Source organism: Lethenteron reissneri, chromosome 68 (genome assembly GCF_015708825.2).
Source record: "Lethenteron reissneri isolate LAM-NWPU_2019-01 chromosome 68, ASM1570882v1, whole genome shotgun sequence".
Classification (NCBI taxonomy): Eukaryota; Metazoa; Chordata; class Hyperoartia; order Petromyzontiformes; family Petromyzontidae; genus Lethenteron; species Lethenteron reissneri.
The window spans coordinates 7,604,149-7,623,957 of record NC_083846.1 but is presented as its reverse complement, the minus strand read 5'-3'; the positions used below and the strand labels follow the sequence as shown (position 1 = coordinate 7,623,957).

The following is a 19,809-nucleotide window of genomic DNA, read 5'->3' as shown; positions in this document are numbered from 1 at the left end:
AGGACCTCCAGGAAGAGCGTGCTTGCCTCCCCTGGGGGCTCGGCCACGTGAACTTGTTCGAAGATTGGCCGCTGTGCATAACTCTCACACCTTGTTGTTTGCCTACTCGGTGTACATGTGTTGTTGTTGGTTCCCCTCGTCCCATACGTTCTTCCCTCCCCCCCCCCTCTCGGTGTGTGTACATATGTTCTCGCGGTAATTATTATCGTCGCCAGTTATTTATTGATGTTGTTGTTGGAGGCACACTTTTTCTGTATTGTCAAAGCCAGGACGGCTGTTTTTTTACGTGGGGGAGGGTGATGTAGTGATTGTAGCATCACTACTGTGTGCACACGGGTGACGTCACCATGTGGGTGAGCGTTACTACCACGTGGGCCTACACACACATGACGTCATCCCGGCTGGAGGTCAGAATGACGTCAGGGCCGGTTCTGGACTCGGGAGGCGTGGCCGGGGTGGGGCCCATATAAGCGGCCTCCTCAGGAGGTTCGGGGCTGTTCCTGCGAAGAATGAAGACGCCTCGTAAAGATGGCAAGAATAGAAGGCCTACAGTGAGCGGACTGCCAGCAGCCACCTGGCAGGGTCACGCGGGAGTAGCTAAGAGACAAGTGTGTGTTAGCTAGGGTAGGTCGGTGGTCACCACCCTATGTGTAGAGTAAGAACAACTGTTGAGTAACTGTTGTGTTCATCAATAAATGAGTGTTGCCTCCCAAGAAGTGTGTGCGCCTAAATTGAACCCATTACACGAGGATGTGCCATCACTTGTAGAAACGTAACACACCCCATCAGAGAGATAAGAAGAGAACCAAGTTAGAAAGGCATAATAGCAGCCGACATGGCTATGAAGACCCTCGATGAGAATAGAATGATGCTGGGGATAAATCCAGGATAACCAAATAAGAAAGATATCCAATCAGTAGATAATAGATTATATGATACAAGAAGTAAGGCGGTTTAAGTTGAGTTTTTTTTCTTCCAAAAACCGAATTGCATCTGATCAGAGGTCATGTTGAATAATTATTAATTAGATTGTATATGACATTCCCTGATCTTCGATAAGAATGGGAGATTTAAAATAGGGTGGTAGTTTGCAGGTGTTTCAGAATTAAGCAACAGATTTTTGAGAACTGGGGTGACAGCAGCTACTTCAAGTGCATATTGAAATACCAGGGAGCAAAGTGGGTCATTAATAAATTTAGTAATACATCGAATTAAAACAGTAGAACATGGAATGCTTCAAAATTAAAACCTTGATTTAGACAAGAAGAATCCAATGAGCCATGAAGGTATTTTTTTTACACAAATGCCCACTATGGGCGAGTCAGCAAGTTACAACAGCAAACAATACAAACACGACAGGAGTGCAAAAAGAGAAAATGGAAAGCAAGTCGCTAAATATGTGTAGAGGAGTAATTTGGAGACGTGACGTCATACGCGCTGTGCGGTACGATGCGGTACGATGACCTCATGTCACCTCGGGGTACTTAAGGGGGGCCCCGTGACGAAAGCGGGGTTGTTGTGGGAGCCTGGGATGGAGAGCGGTTGAAGAGACAGTCAGGGGTAGAGCTGAGGAAGTCTGGAGAAAAGCCGGCGGTAGTTGTGGAAGGTGCTGCTCTCCTCGGTCGGTCGGTGTTGGCTGAACCCCCGATCCGACTCGAGAGAGAGAGCCCAAGAGATAGCCGAGCTAGGGACAGACAGGGCCGAGGGTCCACGTGGAGGACCAAGTGTAGGGCACCTACCTCTGGTGATAGATGTCACCAACCCTTGTTAATAAACCGGCGCAAGCCCTTACATGAAGACCTGCCTCAGCGTCGTCATTTAGCACACGACATATGAATACGTAATTATTTAAGTCTGACTTATACAGATTGGACAAGACAGCAAAAACAACAAAGCAGTCACAGAGCACACAAAGATAACACACAGCAGTAGTAGGCCCTCAATAAAATGGCACATTAACATTGAACTATCGATGAACAGGATATACTTAATGAATAAGGCAAAGCGCCAAGACTCACGATGTTTGTTTTAGTTCAATGTGAAAAGAGAGACTCGTCACCCCAATCTACCTGCTCCCTCTCCTCCCTGGGATACCTGCGGTACGGGGGAGGGCGCAGAGCCAGGCAGAGCTCAGCTCTCGGCGCCCAAACTGCTGGGGAACGGCGCCCACAGAATCAGAATATTTTTTGATATACTGTAAGAATCCGAAAAAATTTGAAGCTCTTTTTCACAGATGTCCAGTAGGAGGCACACAATCAGGACATTAGAACAACAAGCAATACAAGGATATGATCGGAATGCAAAGTATAGGAAAGGTAAACACATAACTTAAAAAAATACAAATGAAACTAAACTATTTATTTTATCTTACTAGGTAAAACCCACTGAGGTATTAGTTTATTTTTCAGAAACGACCTGGCCACAAATTATAGCTCAACGAAGTGGCTTATCGTGTGTAAATGTATCGTAACCAAACACAGTAATCTAAATACTTTGAACTTAAAACTTTCGTCACTGCAGGAATTCATATTCTTGGTTCTTTCGGTAGTCAGATAGAAAACAAATAAAAATAATTAAATTAAGAATAAACATAATAAATTGAAAATAATAAAAGCAAAAAACCCACAAGAATAGTTAAATAAATTTTAAAATAAATTCAATTTATTTATCATTTCATTTTATTTAACTATTTTTATTGTGGGTTTTTTTGCTATTATTACAGTATTTTCAATGTATTATTTTTACTAAAATAAATAAATAAAGTTTATTATTATTATTTTCACTTTTTATTGTGGGTTTTTTGCTTTTATTAATTTCATTTCATTATTTATATTTTAGTTTTCTATCTACGTGACTTTACCCAAAAAACCAAGAATATAATCTAAATACTGATCACGCGTGGTGATTCGAAACGATTGAGTGGGTGGAGTTCCCTGGTGACGTCACCGTGGGGGGAACTCCTTTGACCCGACTCCGAGCGCGTCTCGCGCTGATGACGTCACGCGAAGTCGCGAGCGCAGAAACCGCGAGCGGGGTGAGTACAGTCCAGTTGCTGTGTGTACTGTACTGTGTGAGTACTGTACTGTGTGTACTGTGTGAGTACTGTGTGTACTGTGCTGTGTGAGTACTGTGTGTACTGTGTGAGTATTGTGTGTACTGTACTGTGTGTACTGTGCTGTGTGTACTGTACTGTGTGTACTGTGTGAGTACTGTGTGTACTGTGCTGTGTGTACTGTACTGTGTGTACTGTGTGAGTACTGTGTGTACTGTGTGAGTACTGTGTGTACTGTGTGAGTACTGTGTGTACTGTACTGTGTGTACTGTGCTGTGTGTACTGTACTGTGTGTACTGTGTGAGTACTGTGTGTACTGTGTGAGTACTGTGTGTACTGTACTGTGTGTACTGTGCTGTGTGTACTGTACTGTGTGTACTGTGTGAGTACTGTGTGTACTGTGCTGTGTGTACTGTGTGAGTATTGTGTGTACTGTGCTGTGTGAGTACTGTGTGTGGGTGTTGTGTGTACTGTGTGAGTATTGTGTGCACTGTGTGAGTACTGTGTGTACTGTACTGTGTGAGTACTGTGTGTACTGTACTGTGTGAGTACTGTGTGTACTGTACTGTGTGAGTACTGTGTGTACTGTACTGTGTGAGTACTGTGTGTACTGTGCTGTGTGAGTATTGTGTGTACTGTGCTGTGTGAGTATTGTGTGTACTGTGCTGTGTGAGTACTGTGTGTGGGTGTTGTGTGTACTGTGTGAGTATTGTGTGTACTGTGCTGTGTGAGTACTGTGTGTGGGTGTTGTGTGTACTGTGTGAGTATTGTGTGTACTGTGCGAGTACTGTGTGTGGGTGTTGTGTGTGTGTACTGTGTGAGTATTGTGTGTGGGTGTTGTGTGTGTGTACTGTGTGAGTATTGTGTGAGTATTGTGTGTGTGTGTACTGTGTGAGTATTGTGTATTGTGTGAGTATTGTGTGTGGGTGTTGTGTGTGTGTACTGTGTGAGTATTGTGTGAGTATTGTGTTTGTGTGTACTGTGTGAGTATTGTGTGTGAGTACTGTGTGTGAGTGTTGTGTGTGTGTTGTGTGTGTACTGTGTGAGCATTGTGTTTGTGTGTATTGTGTGTGTACTGTACTATGTGGGTATTGTGTGTGGGTGTTGTGTGAGTATTGTGTGTTGTCTGTGTATACTGTGTGTGAGTATTGTGTTTGTGTATATTGTGTGTGTACTGCGTGAGTATTGTGTTTGTGTGTATTGTGTGTGTACTGTGTGAGTATTGTGTGTGAGTACTGTGTGAGTATTGTGTGTGAGTACTGTGTGTGTACTGTGTGGGTATATTGTGTGTGTGTACTGTGTGCGTATTGTGTTTACTGTGTGTGTGCTGTGTGAGTATTCCGTGTGTTTACTGTGTGATTCTTTGTGTATATTGTGTATGTACTGTGTGCATATTGTGTTTACAGTGTGTGTACTGTGTGGGTATATTGTGTGTGTGTATTGTGTGAGTACTGTGTGAGTATTGTGTGTGAGTACTGTGTATGAGTACTGTGTGTGTACTGTACTGTGTGAGTATTGTGTGTGTGTACTGTGGAGGTATTGTGTATATTGTGTGTACTGTGAGTATTGTGTGTGTACTGTGTGAGTACTGTTGTGTGTATATTGTGTATGTACTGTGTGAGTATTGTGTGTGTGTATTGTGCGTGTGTATTGTGCGTGTGTGCTGTGTGAGTATCGTGTATATTGTGTGTACTGTGAGTATTGTGTGTGTACTGTGCGAGTATTGTGTGTGTATTATGTATGTACTGTGTGAGTATTGTGTGTGTATTGTTTGGGTATATTGTGTGTGGGTGTTGTGTGAGTACTGTGTGGGTGTATTGTGTATTTACTGTGTGAGTATTGTGTGTGTGTACTGTGGAGGTATTGTATGAGCACTGTTTTTTGTGTCCTGTATTATGTGTTAACATTGTCGTTGTGTATATTGTGCGTTTGTATTGTGTGCATGCTGTGTGCGAGTAATGTAAGTATTGTGTGTGAGTGTTATGTACTGTATCTATTTAGTTGTTTTACTAGTGTGCGTTAATGATTGACGTATTTTTCGGCGGTTTGGTGCTTGTTTTTTTTCTATCCGCGTGCGTGTGAACCGACACGTTCGTCAGTACAGTATTTGTATTGTGTCTGTGTTATTTCTGTCTGTGTGATTGTGTATCTAGGTGCGTGTGTTCGTGTCTGTGTATGTTTGTGTGCATTGTTATGTTTTAATGTATTGTAATTATACAGTAGTGTGCAGTTCAGCATAGTGTGGCTTACTGTATAGTGTTTAGTAACGTGGAGCACTACAGTGTGTACAGTATGGTCCAGGCAGTGTGTGTATGGTACGGGTTGTGTGTGTGTGTAGGCTTTGATACTTGGCGGTACAGACTGTGTGTGTAAATGGTGCAGGCTGTGTGTGTGTGGACCGTGGTGATGTGAGTGTGGAGAGCAGTAGTGAAGTGGTGAGCGTGCTGCGTCAGGAACCCGGCGACCCCAGTTCGATTCCTGCTCACGGCCAACATCAGCGACAATTATCTGAACTGGTCGTGGGTCCTACCCTAGGTCGACTCGGCCTCAAATAAGTACCGAGTGCGGATGCCACTCTGTTAGGAGACGAACCAGTACCGCTTGGACCTCTGTGGAATACAGAAGGTTTGGTGGAGCGGTTCTGGTTCCAGTCATAATGAGGGGTGGACAGTTCTCTACTCGGGGCAGAAAACTGCCAAACAACACGAATTAAGGGGGTGTGAGAGCGTGGTGGTGAGGTTTGGGTAGCTGTAAGTCCCAGGCTGCTGTGGGCTCGCCTCCCCATCAACAAGAGGCGAGGAATGGTGGTGGTTGCTTACAGCATCACTGAAGATGAACATAATTGGAGGGATGCAGAAAAGGCTGATGTGTCAGGCGCCTTCTATAACCTCTTTTTCCAGCTGCAAGCTAAAGTGGCCCCTCGGGATAGAGTCATCCTGTTTGGTGACTTTAATTCCCGAGTGGGTCATGACGCAGACACCTTGGTTGGTCATGGGCCAGATTAACTCAATAATAATCTGTGCAGTTTGTAATTGCCAACACGCTGTTCCGGCAGCGGTGCATCAACAGGACATCAAGCAAGAACATCTGCTGGAATATATATTGTGACAGATGAGCAGATGTAGGCCCATGTCATTGACACCAGGACGTACCGTGGAGCTAATCTGACCATCGGCTTGTCATCTGTAAGCCGCACCTGTCATTTTTCCACTCCAGTGGTGGACGGCCATCTCGGACCCTATTCAAACCCACAGTAGCCTTGTCTCAGCTAACTGAGAATAGTTACAAGCAGGTATTTCAACTAGGGTTGGCATCGTATCCCCTCCGCCTGATGGTGAGGTTCAGGAATGTGGCTCAAGCAGCTACAATGGCTGCATTTGGTATGCAGAGACCCTGGCTGAAGGAGGAGGTGTACTGGCTGGTTGAGAGAAAATGACGGGCCTACTGTCATCTACAACAACTATCATCGGAGAAAGATGAGGCTTACTGCAGTCTTCGCTCAGAGGTTCGAAGAGCTGTACGGTGTTGCAACGATGAGTGGTGGGTGTGAGTTGCTGAGGAGGTAGAATCTGCCTTAGTTGCCCGCACAAATCACTCTTTAATTCCATCAAAAAAGTTACTTGCAGTGCCTCCACCTATCACCATCCTTAAGGGAAAGAATCGTTATCCGATCTCCAGCCCACAGGAACTACTGGTCTGTAGGTTTACAGAGAATTTCTATGAGGTCTTGGGGGAGGGGAATTACCTCAGCCCAGACAACATCATGGAGCAAGGTGTGGATGAACTTGCTGGGGCTGCTGTGCCTCAAATATTGCCAGAAGGTGCTACCCCCTTCTGAGCGGTTGACTGAGGTGCCATCTGTAGATGAAGTACAAGGGGCAATCCAGGGTCTGAGACCAGAAAAAGCGCCAGGCAGAGATAATTTTAAAAGCAAAATGCTAAGGGAGGGTGGATTCTGTGTAGATTTCCCTACGTGATATCACAAATAGCTGGACCACAGGACGGGTTCTGCAGGATTCGAAGAATGCCCTGGTGGTCTCCATTCTTTAAGAGGGACTGCACAGATTGAACAATTGTGGGGGCATCTCTCGCCTGAACATTGCCTTTCCAGGCAACCTGAGGAGAGGCTTGCGAAGCCCCTGTGTATATTTAGACCAGGGCAGTCGTTCACGGATGCCATTCTCTGTCTGTTACAGTAGAGGTGTAGGGAATTCTAACAACACCTACATTTCTGCTTTATTGACCTGGTCAAGTTCTATGATACCATCAACATGACAGGGCTCTGGGCTGTTTGTGCTTCCCGAGTCCCTTACTCTCTGCACACAATAATTAAGGGCCTTCCTGATGGTGGGCAGGCCCGGGTAAAGCTACTTTATCAGGAGTCACAGCCATTCCCTGTCCACCTGGGGGTGCGACAGGGAAGTTTTCTGGCTCCCACATTATTTAACATCATCTTTGACCACGTAGTTCTAGATGACTTCCATGGCTGTACCAGAGGCATCTCCATCTGGTACAGATACAATGGGTGGCTTCTTGATGCCCAGATGCAGTCAAGGGATGGCTCTCGATTGGTCAACAATGTTACGTATGCTGAAGATCTGATGATGGCTGTTCCCTCAGAAGAAGCGTTGGAGACACTGCTGCTGAACCTGAAGTATGCCACAAAGAGGTGGGATCAGCGCCATCAAACGCTCCACCCCCTCAACTCCCCATTGGTGATAGAGCAGTTGTGGAGAGAGTGGAGATTTTTCTACTCCTGGGCAGTGTGCTTATGACCAGCTCCGGTTTGACAGCAGAGGTCTCACTCCAAATCAGCCGAGCAGCATATCTTTTAATCGGCTGCATAATGCTGTGTGCAAGTTACCTGGTCTGCCGCTGTGAAACGTGGACCCTTCTAATGGGACATCTGCACTGCTTTGAAACATTCAGGCGAGCCTGCCTATGATCCATCCTAGGTTTGACCAGGTTGGATTGTGTGAGGAGCTTGCAAATCTTTGAAAGATCTGGACACATTCCCATCAGTGAACTCCTCTGGCAGCCAAGGCTACGTTGGCACAGTCACGTAGCCCGCATGCCCATTCACTGCATGCCCAAGTAGCTTCTGTTTAGCCGCACAAAGGGGGCTAAACAGGCATGGCACGGTACATCGGGACGTGGAGCTGAGTGGACTTGCCGATGACTGGTACCAGTGGTATCAAGATCAGCCTCTGTGGAGGAGGCTCATGAAGGATGCTACTGGGCAGTTGGAGGCAGTTGCCCTCCAACAACGAAGGGCGGAGGAGCGACGCTCACCACAATGAGCGGAGCGCCGGGTGGCTAAATCATAGCAAGTTGGCACAGTAAGGGCACACAGATGGTGCATCGGCCAGTCAACCCATAGCACCTGGGTCTGGCCCATGACTTCCTGTCAGCAACCCTTCGACACTTCTCGTGGCCTCAAAGTGCACCTGGCCTGGAACAGTTACCGTGGTGACATTTATTGCCACTTAGTGTCATATGACGGTTGTTGTTAGTGTCTGTGAGTAGTGTGTGTAAGTATTGTGTGTGTGAGTATTGTCTGTGTATTGTGTGAGTGAATATTGTGTGAGAGTACTGTGTGTTTGTGGGTATTGTGTGTGTGTGTGTCAGTAGTGTGTGTGAGTAGCGTTGTATGTGTGTAGTATCTAGTTAATTAGGCTACATTAACTCATTGACTGTATTTTGTGAGTATTGTCTGTGTGTGAGGATTGTGTGTAAATGGGAGTGGTAGTGTGCTATGAACCCGGGCGACCAGAGTTCGATTCCCGCTCATGGCCAACACAAGTGACGATTATCTGAACCAGTCATGGGCCTACCCTAGGTCGACTCAGCCTCAAATGAGTACCTGTAGAAACCAAGGCGGCCTGGCATGGCGCTGGCCACCCATCTTCTCATGAGCCATGCCAGCCTTCATAGGTGTTTTTGTACGTTTATCTGCAGAATCATTCACATGGAGAAGAAACCCTCGACACAGCCTGGTGCTAAAAGACACCAATGCGACCAGTGTTCGTACCGTACGGATCGCACTGGACACTTGAAGAAGCACCAGAGAACACACACGGGTGAGAAGCCCTTCAAGTGCTTTGTGTGTGGGAAGGCGTTTACTCAGTCAGGAACTCTTCAGATTCATCAGAGAACACACACAGGTGAGAAGCCCTTCAAGTGCACTGTGTGTGGAAAGGGGTTTACACAATCAGAATCCCTTCACAGACACCGGAAAACACACACAGGTGAAAAGCCCTTCAAGTGCACTGTGTGTGGGGAGGCATTTACACAATCAGCAACTCTTCACGTTCATCAAAGAACACACACTGGTGAAAAGCCATTCAAGTGCACTGTGTGTGGGAAGGGGTTTACAGTGTCAGGAAACCGAAAGAAGCATGAGAAGATCCACAAAGAGAAGAAGGTGAAATCGACTTCTGAATGTCCAAATGCTGCACTGAGCCCTTCTCTTATAAAACAAGAGCCAGAAGACAACCCCAGCTTTGAAACGTGGCCAGGAGTGAAGGTGGAATGTGAAGAAGTGAAGGTGAAATTTGAAGATGAAGATTCGAATGCAGGACACGACCTCCAGGTGGATGGAGGCAGCGTGAAGCAGGAGGAAAATTCAGAGTCTGTGGGAGAGCGGGTCGGGGAAGGTCTGTAACTCTCTATGTGAGCTGTACCCAATCTCAAAGATGTCGGAGTTCATGGCTCTCTATTTAGCTCTGTCTATGATTTCTATGGGATGGCCCTTTGTGTTTGACCAGAGAACAATGACAAGAGGCGACCAGTACAAGGAAAATGCAAATATCAAAGCATTAATAGCCCGGGTCGAGCAGTTATATATCTGGGTTGCTTTGTTGCTGGCATCACGATGATGAAAAAATTAACCCGTAAAAACAAAGTTTTTCACTATAAATCCTTTATATGCGTGGCATCGGTTTTATTTTATTATTCATTTCTGTTTTTCTTGAGTAAGAGTTTCATTTTTATCACATTGGTATTTTAAATTAAATATGAAATTTGTTTTTCCTAAAAAGTGGAAATTTTTTGAAAAAAATTTTCACGAAAATAAATTGTTACGCACAACGAGTATGTGTGCAAAATGTCAGCTCGATTGGATCACGGGAAGTGGGTAAATAAACGACCAAAAGATTTGCACGGTCGTAAGCGCGCAAGCAAGCAAGCGAACTTAATATAAAGGATAAAAAAAAAATAACCCGTAAAAACAAAGTTTTTCACTATAAATCCTTTATATGCGTGGCGGCTAGAGTCCTCTCGTCCTCTGGCTTGAGATGGCTGCCACCTATGGGTCAGATGATTGCCTGCCACCATTAAGCAATTGGTAATTACATATAAAAAAAATTCCTAAAAAGTGTAACATTTTGGAAAAAAAATTTCACGAAAATTAATTGTCACGCACAACGAGTCTGTGTGCAAAATGTCAGCTCGATTGGATCACGGGAAGTGGGTAAATAAACGACCAAAAGATTTGCACGGTCGTAAGCGCGCAAGCAAGCAAGTGAACTTAATATAAAGGATTTAAAAAAAATCGCGACGAAGGTGGGATTCGAACCCACGCGTGCAGAGCACAATGGATTAGCAGTTCATCGCCTTAACCACTCGGCCACCTCATCTCACGCACTCACACACGCAAGAACATACAACCAGAACCAGGATGAAGACTTGCACGCACATACATACAAACAGACCCCCCCCCCCCCCACACACACAGTCATACCATTATTTTTTCCTAAAAAGTGTAAAATTTTGGAAAAATGTTTTCACGAAAATAAATTGTCACGCACAACGAGTCTGTGTGGAAAATGTCAGCTCGATTGGATCACGGGAAGTGGGTTAAAAAACGACCGAAAGATTTGCACGGTCGTAAGCGCGCAAGCAAGCAAACTTAATATAAAGGATTTAAAAAAGAAAATATGCTTTACCTTTTCTGGCAATAACACTGGGTTTTAAGATGTTCAAACACCAAATCCCCCCATTATTGCGAGGCATCATCAAGACTGCAATAACCACACTTCATGCTTGTGGTAAAACATGCAAACAAGCATGCTTTGATAATAATGTATGCATTGTCCTTGAAACTAATTGGCCTACACAAGAGAGACAAACTCTTTTATGACATTGTCTCATCAGTGTTAGACTAACTGTAGAAGGTGAACAGTACAAGGACAATGCACATATTAAAGCATCAATAGGTCTGGTTGAGCAGTTATTTCTAGATAGAATGTTAATGGAAATCAGTCTGAACATTTGCTAAACTAAATTAAATAACCCTATGAACATGATTTGTAAAAATAAATATTATAACCTTATGTGTCTTGACTTTTCAACCAACCAGTATATTCTCCTTTTAAGGTCACAGTGTTATTTACAAATGTGTTTCAGTTACGGGAAGCCCTCAACTTATGAACGGGTTCTGTTCCTGGGCTCCATTCGTAAGTCGAACAGTTCGTCAGTCAGAACAATGAAAGCATACATATTATGGTTCAACAAAAAAGGGAAGCATTGTTAAACTTATAAATGAGATATTGTACAATTGCATGGAATACATATTTGATAGTAAATCAAACTTAAAATAAAGTAACAAATTGACGTATTCGTGGTACACTGGTGCAGCATGACGCACCGGTCCTCATAACATAGATCTAAAATTGAATCCACAAATTAGTTTATCAGTCTTTAATTGACCCTGTCATCAAGTTTGACGCAATTCAAAGGTTTATTCAGGCTACTAAGACTTGCTAAAATGGTCAATATTGACCGTTGATTTTTGTCCGTGGAATCGAGGAACCATCCGACCAAGTCTAGGGTATGAGTCAAATCTGCCTTTGGAACACGGAGCCAATCGTCATCAGGCTGGCCGCTATATGGCAACAGACTGAAGCTTCGTGTTCAGCTGCTAATAACATTCATCTTATGATTGCTTCAACATTATGAGAACTGATTTTGACGCATATCACAACATTGACTGGGATTGCGAATCGCAGGAAAATAAATAATTGTGAAAAATGTGCTATTTTATACCGTGCACCAGTGTACAGCCAATACATTGCTTGTCGGAAGGGATGCAATGAGACCCCACAATTGCACACACACACGGGGATACGTGCGCACACGCACAAAGACACACACCAACGACAGCGATCCCCATACAACCTTGACAGACTGTTGGGGCAAGTACAGTTAGTGAGCAGCGCCTATGAACGCTGGCACGGCACACGAGGGGGTGGGTGGCTGGCTAGAACCACGCCTTTGACTTCCCAGTCGGGATGTTTACACACAGCACCAGGTACTCATTTGAGGCTGATTTGACCTAATAGAGGCCCAGGACAATTCAGATAATAGTCACTGTTGTTGGTTGTGAGCAGGAATCTAACTCGGGTTGGGTTGGTAGAGCAGCGCGCTAATTGTTACAGTACCTAGATTTGAAGCTTTCGTGACTGCAAGGATTCATATTCTTAGGTTTTTTCGGTAAAGTCACGTAGGTAAAAACATCAAAATTCATGAAAATAAAATAAAATAAAACAAAAAATCACGACGTTTCGGAGGCAACACAAGTCTCCGTCATCAGGTGGGACCGTCACAGCCGAATTAGCTGTATCAAGTGAGGCAATGATTCAAGATGTAATCCCTTATAAGCAAGATTGAAGGGGGGGAGGAGAGGGGGGGGGAAGCTCATCAGAATGTGGTAGCCAATGAATGGAAACGTATCGGGAGGGAGGGGGGCGGGGCTCAAAGACAGCACGGAGTGCTCAACACATGGGGCAGAGAGGGGGAGGGGAGGCCTGATACACATGATAGACAAAATAACGAAAATGCCCCTGTTTATACCAATGCTGGCTGAACAATGAAGAGAGTACTGTTAAAAAATAACTGGGGATGTTAACACTCGGTAAAGTAAAGTAAAATAGTGCCTCCTGTCAGATAAGATGGTCCAAAAAAGTGTAATTAAGTCTTTTTTGCGTGGTTGATAACATCTTTCCAATGATTACTAAGTTTGTACCCATCATCACGGTTGAAATTATGTCTGTGTTTGTATATTTGTATGGCTTCGTGTACAAACCTTTGATGGTAGCCGGGAGGTTTGCAGAGAACCTTGGTCTCGGAAAAGACAATTTCATGAGAGCCCACAGAGTTGTAGCAATGATCGGCAACGGCAGAAGAATCAGTTCTGCCGTGTTTCAGATCTGACTTGTGCTCGCGGACACGATCAGAAACATGACGTTTCGTTTCTCCAATGTAGCAATCACCACAAATGCAACTCAATTTGTAGACTCCAGGATACTGTAAGTCAGGAACGACATCCTTCACAGATGGAATCAGATCACGGATTTTATGCACTGTACTGAATCGGACTTGGATCTTATGTTTGTTTAGAATTTTGGAGATCTTTTTGGTCACGCCTGCTATGTATGGTAACGTGATGGTTTTGGGCGGAGTTTCATGTGGCTGTTTCTGTGTGGTGGGAGAGACAGCTTGGCGGATAGTACGGTCAGAGTATCCGTTCATCCTGAGGGCCCGATGTACATGTCTTAATTCACCGGTCAGGTGGTGTTTGTCAGAAATGCTATGGGCTCTGTGGTATAGCGTTTTGATGAGATAATTATTTTGAGAAGGGTGGTGGTGGGAATCCGGTTTCAAGTAGGAATCTGTGTGGGTGGCTTTCCTGTATACAGAATGTCCCAAGGATCCGTCAGGCCTCCTCTCAAACAGAATATCCAAGAATGGTAGTTTACCGTCTTTCTCCACTTCCATGGTGAATCTGATGGATCAATTATAGACACCCATCCATCCGGAGCCAGTCATGAGCACACTGCCCAGGTATGGGAAACTCTCCACTGTCTCCACAACTACCCCATCACCAATTGGGAGTTGTGGGGGTGGAGTGTCCGATGGTGCTTAGTTTTGGTGGGGCTGATTGTAAGGCCCCACCTCTTAGTGGCACGCTCCAGGTTCAGCAGCAGCACCTCCAACTCCTCTTCTGAGTGAGCGGCAATTACCAGATCATCGGCATATATAACATGGTTGAGCAATAGGGAGCTATCCCTTGACCGTACTTTTTAATGTTTTTACCTACGTGACTTTACCGAAAAAACCTAAGGATATGAATCATTGCAGTCACGAAAGCTTCAAATCTAGAACCGCAGAGACCTATAAAGGTGTAGTGTCCTCCTTCACGGCGAGTGTGTGCGTGTGGTGTACGGCGCACACACTCATTCGGAGACGAAGTAGTTGCAGGAGGCACTGTCTCTAATGTCTCGTTCACACCACAAAGTGAGTGTGTGGGGAGCGATAGTGTCCGCGGTTTGTGCCCTCTGCAAGGACTTCGATTCCCGCTCAGCCAATACCAGTGACGATTATCTGAACCCGTCCCGGGCCTCCTCTAGGTAGACTCAGCCTTAAATGAGTACCTGGTGTGGTGTGTAAACATCAGCACTGGGGAGCCAAAGGCGGCTGGCCGTGGTCTTGGCCACCGACCCCCCCCGTGTGCCGTGTCGGCCTTCATAGGTGCTCATTAACAGCACTTGCTCCTAGTCTGTTAAAGCTGTATGCGGGATCTTTGTCATTGTTGGGTGTGTAAAAGTGAGAATGTATGCTTTTGTTCGGCAGGATAGAGGGGCTAAACGGGCGTGGCACGGGCTAGAGAAGAGATGGAGTGTTGTGGTACAGAAGGATGTGGAACTGAGTGGACTTGCTGATGACTGGTACCAGCGGTGTCAAGATCGGCCTCTGTGGAGAAGGCTCGTGAAGGACGCTATTGGACAGTTGGAGGTAGTCGCCCTCCAACATCAACGGAGGGCAGAGGAGCGACGCTCGCAACAACGAGCGGAGCGCCGGGTGGGAAAAGCACGACAAGTTGGCACAGTAGGGGGCACAGGTGGTGCATTGGCCATTCATCTCAGTCGACCCGTGGCTCCTGCTAGCGGGCGTTCGACACTTCACGTGGCCTCAACGTGCACATAGCCTGGCACAAGCGTCGTGGTGACGTCACCGCCACTTAGTGATAAATATCTGAATGCATCTTGGGCCTCCCCTAGGTTGCCTTGGCTTCAAATTATTACTTTATGCAGTGTGTAAACATCGCCACTGGGGAGACAAAGGCAGCAGTGCGTAGTGCTAGCCACTCACCTCCTAATGTGCCGTTTCGGCCTTCATCGGTGCTGCTCGCTAACAACACTTTTCGCAAAGACAGACACATACAAGCGTGCCCCATGATTGTGTCTGTCTTTGTGTGTGTGTGCAATTGTTGTTACTCATTGGGCCCTTTTCGACAAGCAAGCCAGCATCAGGACTCAAGGTAAATGAACGTAAAACAGATTATTATTTATTAATGCTACTTTATTTAACGTTTTATTCGCAATAGAGTATTGTTTTCCAATGTTACATGCAAATGTACAATTTCTTCTTATTTGTGAGTTAAAACGATGCTTCCATTTTTCTTGAAACGTAACACATTTCATAACACCGTATTGGCATTTAAATACAGTACATTGTTTTGTTTCAACTTACAAACAGTTCGACTTACAAACGGGTGTCAGGAACTAAGTGTTCATAAGTCGATGACTATATAATGCTTTTTGTCTCAACTGTAATTCTTAAATATGGTTATGTTAGTTTTAATCTTATGTTAGTCATATAATAAAAATCTGTATTCATACTGGAGGAAGCCGATGAGCAATGAAGCTCTTTTTCACAGATGTCCGGTAGGGGCACGGGTTTATAACGTTACAACAATACAAAAATACGATAGGAGTGCAAAGTATAGGAAAGGTAAAAACATAACAAGATTTTTACTAGGTAAAGCCCACTGATCTATCTTAACTTATTTTTCAGAAGCGACCTGATCACGAATGATAACGAAGTGGCTTATGTGGAAATGTATACCTTAAAAAAGTTAATAGCATTTTTGTTCTTTGGGAGATTAAAAAAAAGACAGTTCTGTCGGGAGAACTTTCAAGTTCCGTGCTATCCGGGTGCCTCGTTTTGAGTGTTGTGTTGAGTTTTATTCAAAAACAAAAACAGGTTTTTCTAGATTTAGTTTGTGTAATGAGGTGCTGAATACAGCCCAACCCTGCCTGGGAATGTACACTCCAGCTAAACACAGAGACACGGGGAGAGACATACACGGGGAGACAGGGAGATTAAGAGAGATGCAGACAAGAAGATATTAAGATTTGACACATATACACAACGAGACAGACTAAAACACACTCAGACTCACACTCACGTAAACATACACTGACGTAGACTCGCTCATTCAGACTCAAACACACAAACACACTCGCTCACACAAGTAAACATAGTCACACACACTCTCACATACTCACGCACGGTCACATAACACACTCACAAAAATATAGTCACACGCACTCACTCAGACTTACACACTCACTTAAACATACATTCTTAGTCTCACACACTCAGACTTACATACTCATTCAGACTCATACACACGAGCCCAGCTGATAGAGTGGGATGCTGGCGATCACCGCTGGTTGAAAACTGCAGCCTTCCAAGCTTCAGGTGAGACCGTTCCAATAATTTATGCCACAATGAAAGGCCATTGCCCGAAACGTTTATTATAGACAGTAATACTCCAATTTACGTCTCCTTTAACGTTTTGTAAATCCGTCGTCACTTGACTGACTAACGTCGCCTAAACCCACACCCACTCACATCATTGACTGCATCGTCCATCCTTTCTCATTCGTCACCTCGGCCTTCACCTACCTACCCACCCACCTACCAAACTACCTACCCACCTACATACACAACCACCTACATACAACACCCGCCACTAAGTGGCAGTGACGTCACCACGGCGCTTGTGCCAGGCAATGTGCACTATAAGGCCACATGAAGTGTTGAACGCCCACTGGCAGGTCACGGTACAGATCCAGGTCCCATGGGTCGACTGACTGAGATAACTGGCCTATGTGTTGCACACTCGAAATGAAGGACGTGGGCAAGTGCTCCAAATCGAGGGCAAGCACATTTATTGTGGTTAATAGCACCGTCACTCTGTAAAATGCAACAGCACGTGTTACAACAGCATTTCTTCCGAGTCGCCATTAACCATGTGGCTGTTTACACGTGCGGTTATTCATTAACAGTTTTCTCTTAAACCCAATTCTACTACTGATAAACCATCTTTGTCTTTGACAATCACATTTGCACAGCACTATTCGAATATTCCTTTAATCCTAAGCTGTATGTCTATCTATACCATCCACTTATATCAGTATCTTACACCCATTATATGTACTGTATGTGTACAGTATATGTACTGTATATCACCATTGTACAGCTTACTACTTTACATGTGTTCTATTCTCAATAGCATTGCAAGTAGTCATACTCTGGATACATGGGCATGGTTATAGAATAACAGTACTAGAGTTAGAGAATTACAATGACAGTAGGTAATTACAGTGCGTCATCCCTTTACAATGCACAGTGCTAAAACGCCTCTAATTGCATATCTCACAAACGAACAATTCAAAGCCAAGCTTAAAGTCTAGAACAAATCTAGAACATTTATATAACTATCAAAAACAACCTTTGGGTCCTTTACCTGTAAAATGCAACAGCATGTGTCACACAGCAATTCTTCCGAGTCGCCATTAACCAAGTGGCTGGTTTACACGTGCGGTTATTCATTAACCCTGCCAGCCACCTACAGGCCCAACTCAGTCATCACATGCTGCTGTCCACACATGCATTGATGCACTGCACAGCACATCAGGACTTTCACAGAACCACACTTTACTCCCTTGCTGCACAAGGATATAATTAAAAGAGTGATCCATTCCTAATGTGCCACATATGCGCCAGCTGTGTCCTCTTACAGTGCCAACTTGCTGTGTTTTAGCTGCCCGACGCTCCGCTCTTTGTTGTGAGCATCGCTTCTCTGCCCTCCATTGTTGCTGCCTCCAACTGCCCAGTAGCATCCTTCATGAGCCTCCTCCACAGAGTCTGATCTTGATACCACTGGTATCAGTCATCAGGAAGTACATTCAGCTCCACGTTTCGTTGTACCACATAACTCCATCTCTTCTCTAGCCCATTCTGCGACTATGTATCCGCTATATCCAGCCGAACAAGAGCTGTTTATGCATGCGGTGGCTGGGCATGCGGGCTACATGATCCAGCCAACGCAGCCTTGCCTGACGGAGGATTTGTGAGCTCACAATCCAGCCTAGTTAAACACAGAATGGATCGTCAGAATAGCGTTAATATTTCTAACCGGCGAAGACATTCCATTTGGTCCACACAACAACAACAACCGCCATTCGCCACTAAGTGGCGGTGACGTCACCACGACGCTTGTGCCAGGCCATGTGCACCTTGAGGCCACGTGAAGTGTCGAACGCCCGCTGGCAGGAGGTCACGGGGCAGACCCAGGTGCCACGGGTCGACTGACTGAGATGACCGAGATGACTGGCTGATGCACCACCTGTGCCCCCTACTGTGCCAACTTGCTGTGCTTTAGCCACCCGGCGCTCTTCTCGTTGTTGTGAGCATCGTTCCTCCGCCCTCCGTTGTTGTTGGAGGGCGACTGCCTCCAACTGCCCAGTAGCGTCCTTTACGAGCCTCCTCCACAGAGGCCGATCTTGACACTGCTGGTACCAGTCATCGGTAAGTCCACTCAGCTCCACGTCCTCCTGTACCACATCACTCCATCTCTTCTCTAGCCCGTGCCGCGCCCGTTTAGCCCCCTCGATCCGGCCGAACAAAAGTTGTTTAGGCATGCGGTGGCTGTGCATGCGGGCTACATGACCCAGCCAATGCAGACTTGCCTGCCGGAGGAGCTCACCGATGGGACTTTGCCCAGATCTTTCAAGGATTTGTGAGCTCCTCACACAATCCAGCCTGGTTAAACCCAGGATGGATCGTAGGCAGGCCAGCCTAAATGTTTCCAACCGGCGAAAATACTCCATTAGGAGGGTCCACGTTTTGCAAACGTAGAGAAGGGAGGGAATGACTGGCCGAGAAGACCTGAAGCTTCGTGCGGAGCGCAGACCAGGTAGCTTCCACACAGCGTTACGCAACCGATGAAAAGATATTGCCGCTCGACTGATTCGGAGTGAGACCTCTGCTGTTAAACTGGAGCTGGTCATAAGTACACTGCCCAGGTATGGGAAACTCTCCACTCTCTCCACCACTGCCCCATCACCGACTGGGAGCCGTGGGGGTGGAGTGTCCGATGGCACAAAATACCCAGGCAGGTGCTTAGCCTTGGTGGGGCTGATGGTAAGGCCCCACCCCTCAGTGGCACGCTCCAGTCTCAGCAGCAGCACCTCCAACTCCTCTTCTGAGTGAGCCACCACCAAATCATTGGCACACACAACGTGGCCGACTAACAGGGAGCCATCCCCCGATCGCACCCGGGCATCGATCAGCCTCCCACCACGTTTGCACCAAATGAAGACTCCCCCGGTACAACCATTGAAGGCTTCACGAACTACGTGGTCAAAATAGATGTTAAATAATGTTGGAGCCAGAGGACATCCCTGTCGCACCCCAAGGTGTACAGGGAAAGACTCTGACTCCCAGCCACGTAGTTTTACCCGGGCCCACTCACCATCATGAAGGTCCTTAATGATCGTGAGCAGAGGGTCAGGGACTCCGAAAGCACGAAGAACAACCCAGAGCCCAGGCCTACTGACCAGGTCAATAAAGCAGAGATGTAGGTCATGTTGGAATTCCCTACACCTCTGCTGTAGCAGACGAAC

General features: G+C 45.7%; 1 protein-coding gene and 1 long non-coding RNA gene across 2 annotated transcripts in view; both read left to right on the top strand.

Annotated features, from left to right (window-relative positions):
- Window positions 1-2,960: 2,960 nt before the first annotated feature.
- Window positions 2,961-12,399, top strand: LOC133360408 (gastrula zinc finger protein XlCGF7.1-like). Its single transcript, XM_061579112.1, has 2 exons — window positions 2,961-3,034; window positions 9,011-12,399. The coding sequence occupies exon 2, from the start codon at window positions 9,021-9,023 to the stop codon at window positions 9,714-9,716; it is 696 nt and encodes a 231-aa protein (XP_061435096.1). The 5' UTR covers window positions 2,961-3,034; window positions 9,011-9,020; the 3' UTR covers window positions 9,717-12,399.
- Window positions 12,400-16,046: 3,647 nt separating this feature from the next.
- The window catches only part of LOC133360409 (uncharacterized), a 43,449-nt gene continuing 39,686 nt past the window's right edge, over window positions 16,047-19,809 (top strand). Inside the window, exon 1 of the long non-coding RNA XR_009757253.1 lies at window positions 16,047-16,597. This is a non-coding gene — a long non-coding RNA (uncharacterized LOC133360409). The remainder of the gene's footprint in view (window positions 16,598-19,809) is intronic.

What these genes read in the sequence shown, in the direction of transcription:
- LOC133360408 (XM_061579112.1), top strand. Translation starts at nt 9,021, where the DNA reads ATGGAGAAGAAACCCTCGACACAGCCTGGTGCTAAAAGACACCAATGC.